The sequence below is a fragment of the Oenanthe melanoleuca genome, chromosome 11 (genome assembly GCF_029582105.1).
Source record: "Oenanthe melanoleuca isolate GR-GAL-2019-014 chromosome 11, OMel1.0, whole genome shotgun sequence".
Lineage (NCBI taxonomy): Eukaryota > Metazoa > Chordata > Aves > Passeriformes > Muscicapidae > Oenanthe > Oenanthe melanoleuca.
The window spans coordinates 14,059,371-14,080,408 of record NC_079345.1 but is presented as its reverse complement, the minus strand read 5'-3'; the positions used below and the strand labels follow the sequence as shown (position 1 = coordinate 14,080,408).

The following is a 21,038-nucleotide window of genomic DNA, read 5'->3' as shown; positions in this document are numbered from 1 at the left end:
ACCTGGATGACAAGCATGCAAAAATATTCTGAGATTAAATTCTCAGAGTAGGGCCAGGCATGTCCTAACACTGTTCTGTGGCACCTTTCCTCCTCCTTTATCCCAGTTCAGAAGGGACTGGGATGTTCTGTTCCACAACCATCTCCTAAAATCATAGCATCAGAGAATGGTTTGGCTTGGAAGGAGACCTTGAGGAACATCTTGTTCCAACCCCCTGCCATGGGCAGAGGCACCTTCCACAATCCCAGGTTTTTCCAAGCCCTGTCCAACCTGGCCTTGAACTCTCCCTGGGACGGGGCAGCCACAATGCATGTTCTTCTCTGTTCCAATGCCTCACTACAATAAAAGAATTTTTTTTCCTAATGAAAGCAATGAGAGGGAAGTGTCCTTACAAACAAACTGTAGGCCTGCTGGTAGATAAAGCCGGATACTGACAGATGAACGAAGAAATGAGGGCAACCAAAAATTCCAGAGGAATTCCACTAATTGAGAAAGACTGCTGCTCACCCAAGGTGGTGTTAAATTCCTGGACTTAGAGAAAAAGATCAGGAGAGACATTAGAAGAGGCTCTGTTATTAGGCTATATGGGCAATCTGTACCTCTCAAGTACCTCAGCCACTGGGGTAAGAGAGGAAACGCAGCCAGTAAACTGGGATAAAACGGAGCCTGCATCCTCTAGCAATTTGAGAGACCCTCATTGAAAATGTCCCATGGTTTCTCCCTTTATTCAAATAAAGCTACAGAACTTTATTTACTCTTCTGTCTTCTTCTTGGACATAAGCCTCTGGCATCGTTAATTAATTTCCTGACACTAATCTCTAACCTAAACCTACCGTATGTCAGTGTGAACCCGTTCCCCCTTGTCCTGTCACTCACTACGTGCTCTAGTAAACAGAACATTGCCCCATCTTTCCTCAGCGCTCCCGCCGCGCACCGGAAAGCCACAGCGAGGTCACCCCAGAGCTCCTCTCGGTTGCGGTTGTGCAGCCTGAGAAGAGAAGCTCCCGCTTTTCCTCGCACGAGAGGAGGAGAGGCGCTCGCTGCGGGCCCGGCACCCCGCACACCCTCAGGCAGTGCCGGGGCGAGGCGGGCGGGGCAGGCGCTGCGGGCCCGGCTCCCTGCACACCCACAGCGCACTCAGGCCGTGTGTGGAGCGGAGCAGGCGCTGCGGGCCCGGCTCCCCGCACACCCACAGCGCACTCAGGCCGTGTGTGGAGCGGGGCAGGCGCTGCGGGCCCGGCTCCCCGCACACCCACAGCGCACTCGGGCAGTGTCTGGAACGGAGCAGGCGCCGCGGGCCCGGCTCCCCGCACACCCACAGCGCACTCGGGCCGTGTCTGGAGCGGAGCAGGCGCGGAGGGCCCGGCACCCCGCACACCCACAGCGCACTCGGGCCGTGTCTGGAGCGGAGCAGGCGCGGAGGGCCCGGCTCCCCGCACACCCACAGCGCACTCGGGCAGTGCGTGGAGCGGAGCAGGCGCTGCGGGCCCGGCTCCCCGCACACCCACAGCGCACTCGGGCAGTGCGTGGAGCGGAGCAGGCGCTGCGGGCCCGGCTCCCCGCACACCCACAGCGCACTCGGGCAGTGCGTGGAGCGGGGCAGGCGCTGCGGGCCCGGCTCCCCGCACACCCACAGCGCACTCGGGCCGTGTGTGGAGCGGAGCAGGCGCCGCTCGCTGCCCGGGCCCAGCGAGCTGAGGGCGGGCCGGGCCGGCGCTGCGCGGTTCCTCCTCCGGCGGGTCCCTCCTCCGGCGCCGCCGCCGTTTCCTGGCCGCGGGGAGCCGGGCGCTGCCGCCGGAGGTAGGCGGGGAGGAGGGGAAGGGAGGAGGGGAGGTGAGGAGGGGATGAAAGGCGGGGATGAACGGCGCGGCGCTGTCCCTGTCCGTGAGGGCCGCGCCATCGCCCCGCGCCGGGGCAGCCGTGCCAGCCCCCGCGGCCAGGCCCACACCTGCTCCGGGGTTTTAGTGCCCCTAAAAACCTTCAGGCCGCGCTGAACCCCCGTGAGCCGCACGGAATGCCCCAGTCATTCCGGTGGGATCACCCGGCCCCACCCTCCTGCCCGGGCAGGACGCCCCGAGCGGGAGGCACAGGAACGCGGCTGGGTGGGTGTGCAGGGACCGTCTCACTCCTCATTTCTGCAAGTCACAGTGCGGCGGGAGCAGTGCTTCGGCAGTAGTAAACCTGAATTGACAGGAAAAGAAATAAAGAAATAGCCATAGTGTAATTAAATCTCGGCTGTTTGAAAGGATTTGTAGTTACGTTTTATGCTCAGTCTATTTTATTTAATAAATTTTAAAACATTCAGAACATGTTGACTAAGTTTAACGAGATGACGTTTTACGTTTTTGCAATGAGTCAGGGCAAACATCTTTAATTTTCAGTCCTAGTTCAGATCTTCAAGATATCACCGCTGTGTACTGTGCTAAATACCTCTATGAGGGAACCACTCTACTGGGAATAAATAAATTTTTAAAAATAAATGTAAATACCTCTAAAAGGGAACCGCTCTGCTATTTGTGTTTCTGTCACTCTTTTCTCTTTAAATGAAAGTCTGATTATGGGCTTCAGTATCAGCTAGCTTATAAAAGTAACCAATAACTTTTTTGAAAATAGCCTTCAAAATGGAGAAACTGGCTAGGAAAAAAAAACCACTCTTATTTTATAATTAGAAGGACAATGAAGAGGTCTATAAAAATTCAAGGGCGGAAGGAGTTATGGCCAGTCTTTCACAGATGCTTCGTAATTTAGCAGACCAGGTAAGCTGGGTATCCTAAGTGCCTAGACAGATTAGTTGCCAAATTTCCTTTTATCTCAGTGGAATGAGATCATTCCCATTGAATACTTACCTGCATTTTTAGGTATCTAAGAACCTTGTAAAATCAGCTTTTAGGTCTCTAGAAGTAGTTTGCTCATCTAATGAGTAAATTTGTTGCCTCCTGTGTTAAATAAACCAATTAAGTGCTTTGATTATGTTACATGCTTTGATAAATACAAAGAAGAGCATTGCTCTTCTTACAATACAATATTAAAATGCTCTTTTTTACATTTCAGTTGAATTCAGGTTGTCTACCAAATACAAGAGTTTCTTACCATCTCTTCATATAATTGAAACTAAAAGAAATCTGAGTAAGTATATAGTCAGTAACATATTATTACAGAAGTAGATACAGTGAATCCTCATGGTTAGGAAAGAACAGTACCAAATGCTGAGGTAAGAATGGCAGTAACCATATTTTAATTGTTACACCACAAAGCAGGAGTCAACCCTTTCTTAGCAAAATAAAAGAAAATTGCAAATGCAGAGCACTGGTATATTTAAAAAACTGGGATATTTACTGGCTGCTGATGCCAATCATGATTTATATCAGACAGACCACCTGCTTTGCAGGTTTCAAGTACTAGATCAGGCTCTGGAAATCGCATTTTCAGAAAGTGATGATTTAGGAGCCAGATATTGCTCATGCTTTCAGGATGTATGGACCAGTGGTGAGATAGTCCTCCTTTGCAGGTGGGAATATCTTGAGTCCCTGTCTGTCCACCAGCTGTTATTGAAATAATTGATGGACTTCTGGCCTATGCAATTAATCAGGTGACATCTTCTTGCACACTGTTGTTTGTGAAGTCATGTTGTCCTGGTTTGAAGGACAGGTGTCTGCCAATAAAGGCAGAAGCTTCTCTTTGAAATGGAGAATGTAAACCCCCTTCCTCCAAATTTTGAAATTAAGGGGCTCTCAGGCAAAGATATGAGAATTAAGAATAACAGTTCTTTACTAGGAAAATTAAAATAGAAATAAAGTGTTACTAAGAACAATCCCAAAAACACTGCCAGAGTCAGAATACAGCCTGACACCCGTCAGTCAGTCAGGGTGTTGGCACAGTCCCATTAAATGGTGGCTGCATCCTCCTGCAGTGGCAGATGTGGTTCAGCTGGAGCAGTGCTCCTGTAGAAGGTGCAGTTTCCTCTGAAGATCCAGGGATGATCTGGAAAGGTCTGGCTTTCCTCTGGAATCCAGTGGAAAGAAGCTCTCTTAGTGTCCCAAATCTCAGTTTTTATCTAGGTAGGAAAGGCTTGGCTCCTCCCCTGGCTGGAGCATCTCCCAGTGGGATGATGGAATTTTATCAGTCACACAGTGGGACTGAATGGCACATTAACAGATGATGTCTTCCTGGAGGGAGGATGGGCTGTGGAAAAGATAAAGATGATTGCCCCAGCTGGTTTAAAGATGGCCCATTAGCAGATAGTATGTGCCACAGAGATAAGGGTCACTGCCCCACCCGGCTTCAGCAGATGGGGATGGAATACTCATTTCTGGCCATCCTGTATTGCAATCCAAGACACGTGTTCTTTAGTCTTTCTCAGTGTCTGAGTACCTTGCTCTAATGCTGTTCTCTTATTTCTTGTAAAAGGTTGCAGTACATACAGAGCTTGTTGCTGTACAGTTGAGACAGAAGAAATTGTCACCTCACATTCTTCTTTATCACCACATAATGTCCACCATGATACAGACAGCTGCAGGTAAGAGGACCTAGCTCTGTATCTTCACGGCCTGGTGTGTTTGCAGTGTGCTGTGTGGGTGGGTTTTTGTGCTGTGTATATGCACCTGGCAGAGATGCTCACTCAGTTTCCTCAGTGAGAAGCTGTAAGGAGCAGTGAGGACAGCTTGATGGTGGGGCAGGCTGGAATGTCTCCTGTGTGGACATTTGGGAAGAGGCTTGTTCCTAAGTGATAGTGATCGCAGGGGTAGAAGGGCTTTTGCTTGTCTGAAGTCATCATTTGGTGCAGGGGGAAGTAGGGTGATGGGAATATAAATCTGCAAAGAGCTGAAATGAAGTTCCTACCATAGATTTATCTGGGGACCTCTTCAATAATTTATATTAGCAGGACTTTCAGTGAGTTGGGTATGATGTTGTTGTTTTAATTCTTTCTATGGTGTTTTTCTTCTTAAGAAAACCTGGTGGCTGTAGGTCCAAAGCAGAGATGTAAAATGATCTTACCATTCGCTTTAGATAGGGAGAGCAGAAGCACTGTTCACTTTGTTTCCCTCTCCTTGGGGTGAAAGTGAGGGAGGGAGCATCAACTGAAATACAGAATCTAAGACTTCAGATGAGTATTTGGGGAGACCACAAAGACACAAGGGAAGTCGCCATTGAACTTCAATAGCAAAAACATTGCACAACAAAGCTTGGTTTCTCAGGGCTTCCTGTTCTAGAACTCTTGGATTTGGTTTTTCTTGAGGATTCTTGGTGTCATGTGAAGCCAGTGGGAGCTGTGGGGACTTAGCACCTTTGAAAACTGCACACAGTTTTATGGATGTTGGTATTTCTATTACTTCATTAGACCAAATCCAGTATTTTACAATCCTGGTGTTTCCTAATGTTTGTGTGAATTGAGTAGGGAACAATTTGGTGCCAAAATCAAATTGCACATTAAGTTACTCGTCAGTTACATCATCAGAGTTTATAAATCTTTTTGACTATCATGTGTTTGTAACTGTAATTCACAAAGTTTACAGCTCCCTCTGTACTGTTCTGGAGTAGGATCCTTGCTCCTTTGTAGCACCACTGGCATTTTGCAACATGCCTATCTTCTTCTGCTTGCTTGTGATTCTGATTAGTAGGTTGATGTAAGATGAAACTTTGTGCTCCACACTCTTGCAGTTGGCTTCTTACAGACCTTACCAGTCTGTGAGGTGTTAGAGGTTTGCCCTGCAGAGCTTTAGAAGCCTTTTGTTTTTCTGAGTGAGCCAACTGACAATTTAGTTGTCTTTGTGGTGGGAGCTGCTTATCCTTTTAGCAGGTTAAATGTTTTTGTGGTGTCTCTGTGTTGCAGCTTGTTGGTGTATTGTCAGAACATCCTTTAATGGCCTGTGGTGTGTGGTTAAACAAATACGTGCTCACTGAAAATTGCCTGACTGATCATCTTGATTCTTAATTGGAACTTAATTGCATTTTTTCAAGGAATTCACAATTCTATGTGCTGAATGTAGGAATCTGGGTTTACTTAATTTATGTTTCAGTAGCTCCCACTAGTGCTCTGTATGTACAGTTAAAAAAAAAAACAACAAATGTGTGCATGCTGTGCCTCAGGTGCTGTGTTCACTAATGTTCTTTGCAGGACTTAAATTATAGTAAATATGACAAGAGGTCATAGAAATACTTGCAAGAGTTTAGAGAAAATGGGTGCTCCTCATAAAGTCTCTAAGAGTTTTGAGTGTAATGCTCATCCAGAATTAACCAGGAACCACTCTGCTATGCCCAGAACCTTGTTCAGTCAAGCAAAAAAAAGCCCAAATAAATGTTAAATTTGCGAGTGGAAGTTTCCTTTGGGGAAGCTGTGAGGGGAGTGAAATAGTCAGTAATTTGGTATGGAAAAACTACTTTCAGTTTCTTGAGTCCCAGAAAGTTTCTGCTTTATCTTGAGGGTGATTAGTAAGTTACAAATTTTCTTGCCACAAATTCCTATATCTCCAGACAGCAGTGTGCTTACTATGTCCATTATGGTCTGGCTATTTTTTAACTTCAAGTCAACTGCACTTTGAAGTTAGTTGCTAAAGAGCGTTTTATTTCTCTAGAAAAAGCAAAGGCAGCTGGTTACCTTTGCACTGTGTCACCTCTGCCAGGTCCCCATAGGGACACCTTGCAGTATTGGCCATGTGGAGGTTGGAAATGCAGGTGACTTTGGGCAGCAGTTTCCACCCAATGCAGGAACCTCCTGCTTCAGCTGCAGGCATGTTTGCTCATACAACATCATTTCACATCTGTTACAGTTAGATTGCTGTAAGAAATTGTAGCACTCCCTCAGTTTGAGGAGGCAAAGCTGATCATCTTACTATCAGTGAGAGCCCTGTGTTGTCAGCTCTCCAACTTGTGTTGTCCCACCCATGCTGCAGAGCCTTCATACTCGAGGCTTCATGTGAAACATGAATTTAGTCCATATTATGAGATAATATGTATCACTGGAAGCAGGATGTGTGGCTCTGCTATTGCTAACCACCATGCACTGCCGCTCTGAGCCACTGCTGTGTCATCAGCCTGCCAAAAACCCAAAAGCAACAGTGGTAAAATGATGAACTTGGATGTTTTCTTTAGGCTGGCACAAAGATGAATGAAGTAGTGAGAGAAGTCAACTATCTGATGAATTTCCAACTGTGCCTCTTTGCAGCTGTGGAGCCTATGATGTCCCTTCCCAAAATCCAGACTTTTGTTCAGTGTCAGCAGTGCTTATATCCTTCAGTGGCATGGATGATTTGCAGTCAGCCATTTTAGTGGAAAAGTAAGCTGTCTCTGTTGCAGTAGTTAATTTTTAATAGGAAGAATAGTGTGATACCACTCCACTTTCACTTTGCACTGAGATTTATTCTGGAAATACTCTAATATAGGTTGGTTTGGGCTGAGAAACTATTGCACACACACTGGGATAAGAGATTTTCTAGAGGCTGAAAAAAACTCAAATGCTCAGCTATTCTATAATGCTGACATTAGATGTACAACAAGAAATCTGCAACTTGTGTATATGTGATTATATTTTTAATCTTATTGAATACTTTTTTGTTTTTAATTATCCCTGGAAGCCGTTTCCTCAGCTGGTGTGCATAGTGGGAAGTATTAATGTAATGAGCAGCAGCAGGAAGTGAATGAGGTGGAGAAGTTTTGTTCTGAGTGCTTGTTCCCAGGTACAGGTCTCTGTCCCTTGCTGAGCATTTTGCAAGCTGGGGTCCTGTGTCTCTGCTTCTTCCTACATGAGACTCTTCTGGTATCTCTGCTGTCAGTCCTGACTGCCTTATCCATCCTCCCCTGCATTTCTGATGTCCTGACTCCAGAGCAACCCAAGCACTAAATGCACCAGGTCTCTCCACACTCTCTCAGGGACTTCTTGGTTGCTATAGTCAGCCTCCTGCCTTCAGAAATCAGCGTGGAAGTGTTTAAACATGTAACAAAACAGGAAGAACTGGTCTGTGAAAATAATTGACTGATTTGTGGTAAAAATTAGGACAATGAGAAGTTGTGGTAGAGTGAAGTTCTGTCTTTTTCCTGGAGCTGTGTGTGATGCTGAACACATGGGAATTGCTCAGGCCAAAAGCAATGTACTGAAGAATGTGATTCTGTAGAATCTCTGAATTTGTCATAAACTCATTTTTTTTCTGGTTTAACCTGAGCAGAAAGCTAACCATTGGCAGTTTCCATAACCTTCAGCAATTACAGTAAGAGGCGGTTTTCCTAGAATCAAAAGCGAAAGCAAATGCTTCCTGTGTTTGTCCTTTAACACCAGGGTTTTCTTCAGCTCACACTCATTTAGCAGCTGGGTTTAGTCTCGGTTGCAGTGATCAAGACAACCTAAGGCATCTTTTGCAGGACTAGGACTGGCCGAGATGCCGATCCGTGCTGATGATGTGATGAAGCTGCTCAGCCACGTTGCCCAGGTGAAGGGCATGAAGGCTGCAGTGACACACTCTGGCCGGGGAGCACTGCTGACAGGTGCATCAGCCTTTGTGGGAGGGATGCTGGGAGGCCCACCTGGAATCGCTGTAGGTAAGTGTGCTTTCCTTCAGGAACAAGAGTGCTTGAATCCCTGAGTGAAGAAATTGGGAGCTCTGGGGGTTGAAGGAAGGGGACTTTCAGTGTTGAGATTTCCTGCTGCAATGGGGGGTGAGAGTGAATACACCTTAACATGGGGCACGATCATTTTCCAAATCGTCTTACAAAAAAGGTGTTCATTTCTGTATTTTAAAATATTTTCCTGAAATCCACATCCTGATGAACTTGGTTTTTTTTCCCACTGGGAATCATTATTCCCTGTCCTTTGCTTTTCTTCTTATTACAGAAAATTACAGGAAAGCCAAAGTCTAATAGTAAAGAATTCTCTCTCCTCTGTATCTCTGGAATTGAGTTGTCTAGTTTGGAAGCTGCCTTGTCACTGAAGGCATGTGGACCCTGGCCCTTGAATACTGAGCAGCTGAATGTCGTGTCAGAATTTGCAGGAATTTCACAGGCTTACTGATTCTGGAGAGACTTGCAGCAAATTGAATTGCTTTAACTCCATCAGGTTGAGTTACAAAAACAAGCAAATAATTCATGAGGAGTGATAACAGTAAATGCAAACTGAAGCTGTGTATTTACTCCTGTTACAGGTGCAAAGGTCAATTAATAGCCAGAATAGTATTTTGACAAATATATGACTGAAGTTATGAGGAACAAAGAAGAGAAATGAAGCTTTTGTAAGAAATTTGTAAGCTTTAAATCTGGAGTAAAGGTAATAATGTAAGTGGCCTCATTTTTGAGTGAGATGAAGAGAAATACTGAAGTTATTCTTGGATCTATTTTCTCTTTAAAGTGTTTGTTTAAGCTTTCAGAGCATCTCCCAGTCAAGCTTGATGTTCATCAGCCACTGAGGAAGTCACTGGAACAAGTATACCTATTACTTTATACTGAAAGTATACAATAATAAGCATATATAAGAAGAGTAATAAGTGCTAACTAAACTCAGTACAGTTCATTTTATAAATTATAAATTTTTATTGTAAATTACAGTACAACTAAACCATTAAAATTGGAAAGGTAAATAAGCCAGATTAGGACAGTTAGAGAGACATTTACAATCAAGTGCACCTTCACTTGCTCAAACAGCCTGGATAGGTGTGGGATGGGGTGGCAGGGGTTGTCCCTCATGCTGCTTTGCACCAGGAATGAGGATGAGTTGCCTGCCAAGTGCAGCATTGCTGGAGAAGCTTGCAGTCATCATGCTTCCCAAGGACTGCCTGCTCTGAGCAGAGTGGACTGTGGGTTTGTTGCTTGGGGAAAAGTGTGGTCATCTAACAAATCTTGTCTCAATGGACGAGGGGCTTAGACATCAATACTTCTAGTGGCTTTTGCATTAAGTGCCCCTAAATCAGTTATTGATGTTCTCATAAAAGTCCCTTGAAGATGAATTCAGCCATCGTGGGCTTTCAAGTATTTCTGTGGTATCATGGGAAAAATTGTTAACTGAGTAAAAGCTGCAAATTAAGAATTTTTGTCTAATGAAAAACTGCATTTCTGTGAGTGCATAGCTGACTTTTTAGGAGCAGTCACTGGGAGTGGCAGTTTTGGTGGCAGGGTCAGTTCTGCCACCTCTCCATTGTGAAGGTTCTCCATCCATCCATCCATCCATCCATCCATCCATCCATCCATCCATCCATCCATCCATCCATCCATCCATCCCAAGACCTGTGTGCTCCAGTAGTGCTGTCAGTCCTGTGGATTGCTGTACTGCACTCAGACTGCTGATGGAGAAGAGCCCTGTAGGGCTGTTACCCTGATCACCTGGGACCTTCTGCTTAGCCCAGCAGGTCTTGTCCACCCGGGCTGGGTGGGGTGTGCATGTGACAGATGAGAGCCTGAATGTGTCTAATGGCTTTGGTCTCTGAGCACCTGCAGGGCTGGGCTCCACGTGTGTAGGAGGCTGCAGTGAGTGACTCTTACAGAAGCAGAGAGCTTTGATCAGTCTGGGAGTGTCTAGTAAGAGATTATGACACTAATAAGGCAGTTGTTGGTCTGCTGTTTCCCTTGGGCAAGGTTTTATTTAGTAGGAGAGCTTACCCTAAGGGAGTGTCCAGGGAATGTTTTGTTTCTGGTTTCTAGCTTGAAGCTATTAGTGTTGATTGTATTAAGGGTTTCTTTATGGTTGCTGTGGATGTAAAGAGCTTTTTAAATCCTTTTTGATTCCTTGAATATCACGTATAAATCTAGTTAAAGCAGACACACATGCATCTCTATGTTGATTTCTAGTCAAGGTGGGAACATTGTTGGTGAAGGCTGTGGATAGAATTTCAGGTTTTAACATTAACTGATAAGACTAATGATTCTCTGTCTTTCCTAGGAGGAGCAGTGGGTGGACTGATTGGATGTATAACTTCTGGACAGTTCAAGTCAGTGCCTCAGATTTTACTGGAATTGCCTGCTGCTGAGAAGCAGAAACTCTGTACTGAAGCCATGGCTGTTGTCAAGAACCTAAACTGGATGGATGCTGCTCAGCTGATTGCTCTTGTAATGTCAAATTCTGCTCTCACAGAGAAGGTAATAGGAGTGCTGACCACTTACCTTACCAATGAGCTAAAAGCACAAATAAAATATGTAGAATAATCCTCTACAGAGCAGGCTTTTTATGCTGGAATGAATTTTACGCAAATAGCTGTGAATCTTTACTATTACTACTTACCAGTACTAATCATAAATATATGCTGATCGAAATAATTTTAGGGTGTTCAGTTTTGGTGGTTTTAAATTTTTATTATAATTTTTTATTTGTGTGGATTTGTAAAGATAGTATTAGATTACTGCATTATCCTGACACTGACTTGCTATGTAATTTTGGATTGCTCTGCACTAGGACTAATTCAAATCGCTGAAGGGAATCATGTTGCTCTTAGGCTGAGGTGTCACTTGGGAAAATTTTCAGTCATTTTGCTTTATTTAGGAGACTTGACTCTCTTTGTTTGTGTGCTTTAATTTTTTTTCCCCTGTGAATGACACATAAGGTGCCAAAGTAGCTGAGGCACTTTGAAGAATTTTACCTGTTGTTTGTTTCAGTTCTGGAATGAAAGTTTTATAAGGAAGTACATTACTGTGAACTCAAAGGACTCAATCCATACTTTGTCACACTTTTATTGTAATTCTTGAGTTTTCTTTTTATGTAAGAAGTGAAGTAAATACTGAAGATTTCAAGTATCAGGAAAACAAACTGTGAACATTTTCAATTCAATTTTCATCAAGTTCCTGTGCCCTAGGATGGGAGGGTATGGCAAGCATTAAAAAGATGGGGAGCTGAATCTGCCAGTTTTGTATTAGCTGCAGGGTTAAAGTTGTCATTTCAGCATTGGTTTCTTGACTGAGTCTGTACAGCTGGTGGTCCTCTGTTTTCATTAAAATATTCCTAAGAAGCCTCATAGTGATCTGTGTGTTGCTTTAAATTAAATGAACTCTTTAAGACCTCAGGCAGGCCTGTAGTGGGCAGCCAGCAGTTGGCAGCAGCAGCGCTGTGGGGTGGGGTGGTGTGCCAGCTGCATTATTACTGGAACTACCAAATGCTGAGGTGCTGAATGTCCCAGCCAGTTGTTCTCTTTTCAAGGCAGCCCTGAGACAAGTTTGTAGGTAGGAGAATGTGCAGGTGTGCCTTCTTTTTATGTGAAGACAAGTGAAACTGTTCTGACAAGTTCTTTTTTTTTGCTGAAAATAAAGATCTATCTCCACGTGTGTGATGAGGTTTCTGTAAGTTAAGGTTTAAATGGTAAAGCTTTAAACTCAGAAGCTGCTGTTGTATGCATTTGATTAGTTTACTTCTGCAGGTCCATTTGCCTTTGATAAATTCAGTGGAGTGTAGTGCAGTGATTGTTCCCAGCATTTGGTAACACTTTTTCAGTGATGTGAAAAGGAGCTGGAAATGGATGGTAAGTGGGCACTCCTAACTTTGTCAGAGTTTCATAATGCTGAGTCTGAAATCAGTGGGGTTTCAGTTTCATTGGCAGATTACACACACTGCAACTTTTAAAAGATTTTTAAAATTATATCCATTTAAAAATACTGTTTTCATTAATCCAGTTATTTTAGTTGCAATTTTCTTGCTATTTCACAAATTAAATTCAGTCTTTGTAAAACAACACACTGCTAGCATGGCAGATGATTGAATGATCCAGTGGGATGGAGTTGGCATCCTGTGCTCAGCTCTTCAAACCCAGAATGAACAGAGCTGACACCTGATTGTAAAGCAGGCCATAGGAAAAATGGGGGTTTCAGTTCATCTGTAATAGTATTTAGTATTTAAACAGACCTTTACAAGTTTCAGTGGTTTCAGACATCAATATCATGACCCCCATTTTACAGGTATTCATAAATTTGGGCCCAAACATAGATAGTGAATAGATTTTATTCCATGTATCAGTGTAATAGGTGTGGATGGAGTTTAGATCATTTGACTCTGATTCTCTGCTCTGCTGTGATACTCTAAGAGTATTCTTTGAAATGCTTTTTATTGCACCCTTAGAAACTGTAAACCAATTAGAACTACACTCTTTTAGCCTTCACTAAGGGGCATGTGGCATATGGATGCCAACAGAACTCAGGTCCAGATAGTTCAGAGTTCTGTAGAGACCAGTCCCAGCTCATGTCAAACCCGACTGCTGCTGAGCTCCTGAGAAGCTTTATGCACAGAAGAGCATGCTCTTAGTTATGACAATAAATTTCACTTCTAGAGGTTTTCAGATGACTGGAGTAGAACCAGAAGAAAGGAATTGAATTCTGTTTGTATCTTTGTTTAACATGTTTGATGCTCTTGGAGCTCCTTGGAAGGTGGCAGGAACCTGTTTTCAAAGTGGTAGCAGTAGGTTTTCAGACTGGTCTGAAACACATTTGACTGCTGGCAATGGAAGAACAGAAATGAGCTCAAGGGCTCATCTCATCTGAGTTTGGGCTTAAGAAAATCAGGAAATGACCACTCCTGATGGACACCCTGATACTTAACTACTGAGGGAAAATGAGCAGACAACCACAAAGATTTTGTTGTTTGTGTTTGAGTGGTTTGTGACAGTTTTGCTTTTGAGGTAAAGAGACCTGTCTGGCCTTGTGCTTTTTCCTTCTCAAGTCCATTTTTCCATCAGTTGTCACCAAAGTACATTGTACTTATGATTTGAGAAAAGGAGAGCTTGGCCAAAGCTCAGCAATGCCCTGCTGCAAGGGGCAGTCTGGGCAGCAGGATCACAGGCAGCAGGATGGCTGCTGGCAGCAGCTCTGCCCCAGGCTGTGTGCAACAGAAGTGCTGCAATATAGAGCTTGGCTAAAGTAAAACCTTTTATTTACTACCCTCCTTTTCCTCTCCCCTTCCTGCAGTCACAGACTGGGGAGGTTGTGTGACTTGCTCTGGGCTGTGAACCTCTCCACAAGAGGTTCACAGAAATCCTGCTCATTTCTGCTTTGCATTTCCAGCCCTTACTGGAGCTGGAGTGAAATGCCAGCTTTGGTGCTGCTCAGGGTTCAGCAGCACTTCACACCACCCCGCTGCCTCCCTGCCTGCCTCCTCTCCTCCACCTGCAGCACAGGAGTGCAGCACAGGCTGTTTGTTCCTGTTTGGAGGTTTTATCAACAGGGTCACAGGCAGGAGAGGCTCCCTTCCATACACCTGCTTGGACCAGGGCTGTTCCTGCCTGTGACATGGAACATAAAGCAGAGCTGGCTGGGTACTGCCCCTGAAGTGTGCAGCCTGTGCTCCTCTCTGGCTGCCCTGGACACCATCTCCAGCACACAGCTCTTGGGCAGGGGTTTCTTGCAGCTGTTTTATGTCCACTGTCGCGACGGAGCGGAGGTGGCGTGCCGCGACCTTCCAGAGAAGTTTCTTTAGAAGGACGTCCTGGTGCCTCAGGCAACGTCCTTGCTCCCGGACGAAAGTGATTGAGCTTTTTGTGATTCCTATCGGGACGCTTAACAGTAGGGACGGGAGCCTCGTGTGGGGGTTCCGAATAACAGTTTTATTCGTCTTCCCTTCGAGGGGTTCCAGGAACGGGAAGCTCCGAGCAGGGTCGGGGGAGAGGGGTTTATATAGGACATCTTAGGGGAGGGTACAGCACCAGACCAATTTGCAGAGGGCGCAGGGGAGGAACAAGAGACGGAAGAGCCAGCGGGATACAGATGATTTGCTTAGAGAAGGGAGGAATAATGGGGGAAATATTATTTTCAAATATCAAAAAGGTGAGTGTCTAAGAGCCATCTCTCCAAGGGAGAGCAGCTAATTCCACTCCTGACGGCCCACCAGCCTCCACTGTCCGCCATGGATGGGACATCTCCTTCCTGCCAGCACCATTCTTAAAGGTCCATGGCCTGATGCAGAAAGAGAAGCAGGAGCCTGTACTTTTCATTGGGGACATCACTGTACAGCTCAGGAGCAGCTGGGACCCTGTGCACTCCTCAGCTCCTCCTCCTAATCAAAAATCCATCTGAGTGAGGAACATGAAACTGCCTTGCAGCAGTGGTGAGTTGAAGAGGCTGTGACCTGTGGCAGAGCCAGAAATCCAGCTTGGATGGAATCTGAGTGTTTGAGTGACTGGGAGCAAGACTCAGTTGGAGCAGCTGGCTCACTTCTCCCTCCTGAGGGCTTGTGAGTGCTGAGTCAGCACCTGCTGGGAGCTGGTGTGTGCCTGAGCTGTGCCTTGGCACAGCAGAGCAACCAGCTTTCCCTGAACAGTATTTTACAATCTGGTGTTTCCTAATGTCTGGGTGAATTCAGTAGGGGAACAATTTGGTGCTAAAGTCAAATTGCACATTAAGTTACTCGTCAGTTACATCATCAGTTTATAAATGTTTTTGACTATCATGTGTTTGTAACTGTAATTCACAAAGTTTACAGCTCCCTCTGTGCTGTTCTGGAGTAGGATCCTTGCTCCTTTGTAGCACCACTGGCATTTTGCAACATGCCTATCTTCTTCTGCTTGCTTGTGATTCTGATTAGTAGGTTGATGTAAGATGAAACTTTGTGCTCCACACTCTTGCAGTTGGCTTCTTACAGACCTTACCAGTCTGTGAGGTGTTAGAGGTTTGCCCTGCAGAGCTTTAGAAGCCTTTTGTTTTTCTGAGTGAGCCAACTGACAATTTAGTTGTCTTTGTGGTGGGGGCTGCTTATCCTTTTAGCAGGTTAAATGTTTTTGTGGTGTCTCTGTGTTGCAGCTTGTTGGTGTATTGTCAGAACATCCTTTAATGGCCTGTGGTGTGTGGTTAAACAAATACGTGCTCACTGAAAATTGCCTGACATGATCATCTTGATTCTTAATTGGAACTTAATTGCATTTTTTCAAGGAATTCACAATTCTATGTGCTGAATGTAGGAATCTGGGATTACATGTTAGGACATAATTTATGTTTCAGTAGCTCCCACTAGTGCTCTGTCTGTACAGTTAAAAAAAAAAAAACAAGTGTGTGCTGTGCCTCAGGTGCTGTGTTCACTAATGTTCTTTGCAGGACTTAAATTATAGTAAATATTACAAGAGGTCATAGAAATACTTGCAAGAGTTTAGAGAAAATGGGTGCTCCTCATAAAGTCTCTAAGAGTTTTGAGTGTAATGCTCACATCCAGAATTAACCAGGAACCACTCTGCTATGCCCAGAACCTTGTTCAGTCAAGCCAAAAAAGCCCAAATAAATGTTAAATTTGCGAGTGGAAGTTTCCTTTGGGGAAGTGCCAGGGTCCACACCACATGCAGAGTCCTGATAAGTTCTTTTAGGGATCTCAAAGCGCAAAAGACACAACAGGGGACAAAACCAGTTTACTTTTGCAAAAGATGCACTTTTATTTAGTGCCAACAAAGTGCAATAGAGGGACAGAGAGAAAGAGAGACAGAGAGAGAGAAAAGGGGTTGGGATTATAGCTACCAGACGGGCAGACGATCCTCGTGGAACCAGCCAATAGATGTCCATTGCCGTCCGGGGAGATCTCAGGGGTCTTCAGTTTGAAGGTATGTTTTATAATCTTTTCCTAGGCGTCGGGCGACTGGCCAAAAGGGGGGGAAGATTTATGGACTATTGTATGTGGAGATCGTTGCTCAAAGAAACAGGTGGAAACAGGACGGTGCACAAGCGGCCTGTGTAGGAGCAGTGCACCATGGCAAGCTCCAGGCCCACAGCCTGCGTAGGAGCAGTGCATCATGGCAAGCTCCAGGCACACAACCTGCGTAGGAGCAGTGCACCATGGCAAGCTCCAGGCACACAGCCTGCATGGGAGCAGTGCACCATGGCAAGCTCCAGGCCCACAGCCTGCGTAGGAGCAGTGCACCATGGCAAGCTCCAGGCACACAGCCTGCGTAGGAGCAGTGCACCATGGCAGCTCCAGGCCCACAGCCTGCGTGGGAGCAGTGCACCATGGCAGCTCCAGGCACACAGCCTGAGTAGGAGCAGTGCACCATGGCAAGCTCCAGGCCCACAGCCTGTGTAGGAGCAGTGCTCCATGGCAAGCTCCAGGCCCACAGCCTGTGTAGGAGCAGTGCACCATGGCAAGCTCCAGGCACACAGCCTGTATAGGAGCAGTGCTCCATGGCAAGCTCCAGGCCCACAGCCTGTGTAGGAGCAGTGCTCCATGGCAAGCTCCAGGCCCACAGCCTGTGTAGGAGCAGTGCTCCATGGCAAGCTCCAGGCACACAGCCTGTGTAGGAGCAGTGCACCATGGCAGCTCCAGGCACACAGCCTGTATAGGAGCAGCGCACCATGGCAGCTCCAGGCACACAGCCTGCGTAGGAGCAGTGCACCATGGCAGCTCCAGGCCCACAGCCTGCGTAGGAGCAGTGCTCCATGGCAAGCTCCAGGCCCACAGCCTGTGTAGGAGCAGTGCACCATGGCAGCTCCAGGCCCACAGCCTGCGTAGGAGCAGTGCTCCATGGCAAGCTCCAGGCCCACAGCCTGTGTAGGAGCAGTGCACCATGGCAGCTCCAGGCACACAGCCTGCGTAGGAGCAGTGCATCATGGCAAGCTCCAGGCCCACAGCCTGTGGGAGCAGTGCTCCATGGCAGCTCCAGGCCCACAGCCTGCGTAGGAGCAGTGCTCCATGGCAAGCTCCAGGCCCACAGCCTGTGGGAGCAGTGCTCCATGGCAGCTCCAGGCCCACAGCCTGTGGGAGCAGTGCACCATGGCAAGCTCCAGGCACACAGCCTGCGTACGAGCAGTGCTCCATGGCAAGCTCCAGGCCCACAGCCTGTGGGAGCAGTGCTCCATGGCAGCTCCAGGCCCACAGCCTGTGGGAGCAGTGCACCATGGCAAGCTCCAGGCCCACAGCCTGCGTAGGAGCAGTGCTCCATGGCAAGCTCCAGGCACACAGCCTGCGTAGGAGCAGTGCTCCATGGCAGCTCCAGGCCCACAGCCTGAGTAGGAGCAGTGCACCATGGCAAGCTCCAGGCCCACAGCCTGCGTAGGAGCAGTGCTCCATGGCAAGCTCCAGGCACACCAACAGTCCTTGTGATCAGTCCTGCAGCAAGTAGCCTGCGTAGGAGCAACACACCGTGACCAGTCCATTGTTCTCACACCTGAGGGAGCAGACCAGCCCTGGTTGGGATGGGCACCACCTGAGAACAGTCACTTGGCATTCTTCTCTTCCCTGGCCAGTGTCTTTAAACTGCAGTTCTTTAGGCCTCAGGCGAGGGTCGTTGGGCAGAACAAACGAGAGGCTCTTAGATGGACTCTTACAGGAAGCTGTGAGGGGAGTGAAATAGTCAGTAATTTGGTATGGAAAAACTACTTTCAGTTTCTTGAGTCCCAGAAAGTTTCTGCTTTATCTTGAGGGTGATTAATGAGTTACAAATTTTCTTGCCACAAATTCCTATATCTCCAGACAGCAGTGTGCTTACTATGTCCATTATGGTCTTGTCAGGGGTGAGGGTGGTCCCCAACAATACTTCTTAGGGTTCTACTGATATTAGGGCTATGGTGGCAAAATAAACAAGAGCAGTACAATGACCTCGACTTGCAGCATAAAAATACTTTAAGAATAGGGAAAACAAATGTGGGACAAGGCCCCAAATCTGAACAGTAACCCGAGTACGAGTCACAGGTCCGAGACCAAGATGGAGGGAAGTCTGGGGTAAAAATGTGGGGCAGGAAAGGGGGTGGAGTTGAGGTGAGGTCAATGGGTATAGGGGAAAGTGGTGCAGAGGTGGAGTGAGGGGAGGTAGGGTCCAGTGGGGTAGGCTGGGTGAGACACTGCATCAAATGAAGGCCAATGGGGATACAAAGAAGGAAGAATATTCTAGGGGCTGGGAGTGGCGACGACACTGGAAAATGAGGGTCGAGAGTATTTATAAGGCATTAGCATGGGCAGTCCCACAACTCCTGGGTACAACAACTGGGATTGCCACAACCTCAACTAGGTGCCTGCCAAGGCCTAGGTTTGGGATACAGGTCTTCCTCCATAATGGTTGCCTGGCCTGGGACACAGGCCAGGCTGACTCCCACATGGTCTGGCTATTTTTTAACTTCAAGTCAACTGCACTTTGAAGTTAGTTGCTAAAGAGCGTTTTATTTCTCTAGAGAAAGCAAGAGCAGCTGGTTACCTTTGCACTGTGTCACCTCTGCCAGGTCCCCATGGGGACACCTTGCAGTATTGGCCATGTGGAGGATGGTAATGCAGGTGACTTTGGGCAGCAGTTTCCACCCAATGCAGGAACCTCCTGCTTCAGCTGCAGGCATGTTTGCTCATACAACATCATTTCACATCTGTTACAGTTAGATTGCTGTAAGAAATTGTAGCACTCCCTCAGTTTGAGGAGGCAAAGCTGATCATCTTACTATCAGTGAGAGCCCTGTGTTGTCAGCTCTCCAACTTGTGTTGTCCCAACCATGCTGCAGAGCCTTCATACTCGGGGCTTCATGTGAAACATTTGCTAAATTTAGCCCAGAGCACAGATGCAAGCTGTTTTCAGCACATTGGGTTAGTCCAAGGACATGGCACATGCCACGGAGGTGAAGCATGAGCACAAATAAGTGTCTGAGAGGAGGGAGCAGCACCCCAGACTGCTCGGGGCTGCTGTGAATGTCACTGAATGTAAGTCTGCTCACCTTTTGTTAGAAAGATAAAAGCAAATACTTAATTGTCTCATTTTCCATCATTCCCAGGCCTGCAGTGGGAGCTGTACCAGTTGTATATTTTGGATTTTCCCTGCTGCTCTAGGGCCAACAGAGCAGCCATTTGTTCAATACTTAGAGCTTGAGCCCTATTGAATGAGATAATATGTATCTCTAGAAGCAGGATGTGTGGCTCTGCTATTGCTAACCACCATGCACTGCCGCTCTGAGCCACTGCTGTGTCATCAGCCTGCCAAAAACCCAAAAGCAACAGTGGTAAAATGATGAACTTGGATGTTTTCTTTAGGCTGGCACAAAGATGAATGAAGCAGTGAGAGAAGTCAACTATCTGATGAATTTCCAACTGTGCCTCTTTGCAGCTGTGGAGCCTATGATGTCCCTTCCCAAAATCCAGACTTTTGTTCAGTGTCAGCAGTGCTTATATCCTTCAGTGGCATGGATGATTTGCAGTCAGCCATTTTAGTGGAAAAGTAAGCTGTCTCTGTTGCAGTGGTTAATTTTTAATAGGAAAAATAGTGTGATACCACTCCACTTTCACTTTGCACTGAGATTTATTCTGGAAATACTCTAATATAGGTTGGTTTGGCCTGAGAAACTATTGCACACACACTGGGATAAGAGATTTTCTAGGGGCTGAAAAAGACCCAAATACTCAGCTATTCTATAGTGCTGACATTAGATATACAACAAGAAATCTGCAACTTGTGTATATGTGATTATATTTTTAATCTTATTGAATACTTTTTTGTTTTTAATTATCCCTGGAAGCCCTTTCCTCAGCTGGTGTGCATAGTGGGAAGTATTAATGTAATGAGCAGCAGCAGGAAGTGAATGAGGTGGAGAAGTTTTGTTCTGAGTGCTTGTTCCCAGGCACAGGTCTCTGTCCCTTGCTGAGGACATGTGACAGCATTTTGCAAGCTGGGGTCCTGTGTCTCTGCTTCCTCCTACATGAGACTCTTCTGGTATCTCTGCTGTCAGTCCTGACTGCCTTATCCATCCTCCCCTGCATTTCTGATGTCCTGACTCCAGAGCACCCCAAGCACTAAATGCACCAGGTTTCTCCACCAACACTTTCTTAGGGACTTCTTGGTTGCTGTAGTCAGCCTCCTGCCTTCAGAAATCAGCGTGGAAGTGTTTAAACATGTAACAAAACAGGAAGAACTGGCCTGTGAAAATAATTGACTGATTTGTGGTAAAAATTAGGACAATGAGAAGTTGTGATAGAGTGAAGTTCTGTCTTTTTCCTGGAGCTGTGTGTGATGCTGAACACATGGGAATTGCTCAGCCAAAAGCAATGTACTGAAGAATTTTATACTGTAGAATCTCTGAATTTGTCATAAACTCATTTTTTTCTGGTCTAACCTGAGCAGAAAGCTAACCATTGGCAGTTTCCATAACCTTCAGCAATTACAGTAAGGGGCGGTTTTCCTAGAATCAAAAGAGAAAGCAAATGCTTC

General features: G+C 46.2%; 1 protein-coding gene across 3 annotated transcripts; it reads left to right on the top strand.

Moving 5' to 3' along the window:
* Positions 1 to 1,699: 1,699 nt before the first annotated feature.
* On the top strand, positions 1,700 to 11,915 carry LOC130257652 (protein C19orf12 homolog). Of its 3 annotated transcripts, XM_056500414.1 has the most exons (6): positions 1,700 to 1,800; positions 3,052 to 3,126; positions 3,509 to 3,589; positions 4,408 to 4,516; positions 8,353 to 8,529; positions 10,856 to 11,915. In XM_056500414.1, the coding sequence occupies exons 4-6, from the start codon at positions 4,489 to 4,491 to the stop codon at positions 11,116 to 11,118; spliced, it is 468 nt and encodes a 155-aa protein (XP_056356389.1). In that variant the 5' UTR covers positions 1,700 to 1,800; positions 3,052 to 3,126; positions 3,509 to 3,589; positions 4,408 to 4,488; the 3' UTR covers positions 11,119 to 11,915. The 3 variants fall into 3 exon arrangements, with proteins under 3 accessions (XP_056356389.1, XP_056356390.1, XP_056356388.1); XM_056500415.1 differs by lacking the exons at positions 3,052 to 3,126; positions 3,509 to 3,589 and having other exon boundaries at positions 1,717 to 1,800; XM_056500413.1 differs by lacking the exons at positions 1,700 to 1,800; positions 3,052 to 3,126; positions 3,509 to 3,589 and adding an exon at positions 2,658 to 2,756.
* Positions 11,916 to 21,038: the final 9,123 nt, after the last annotated feature.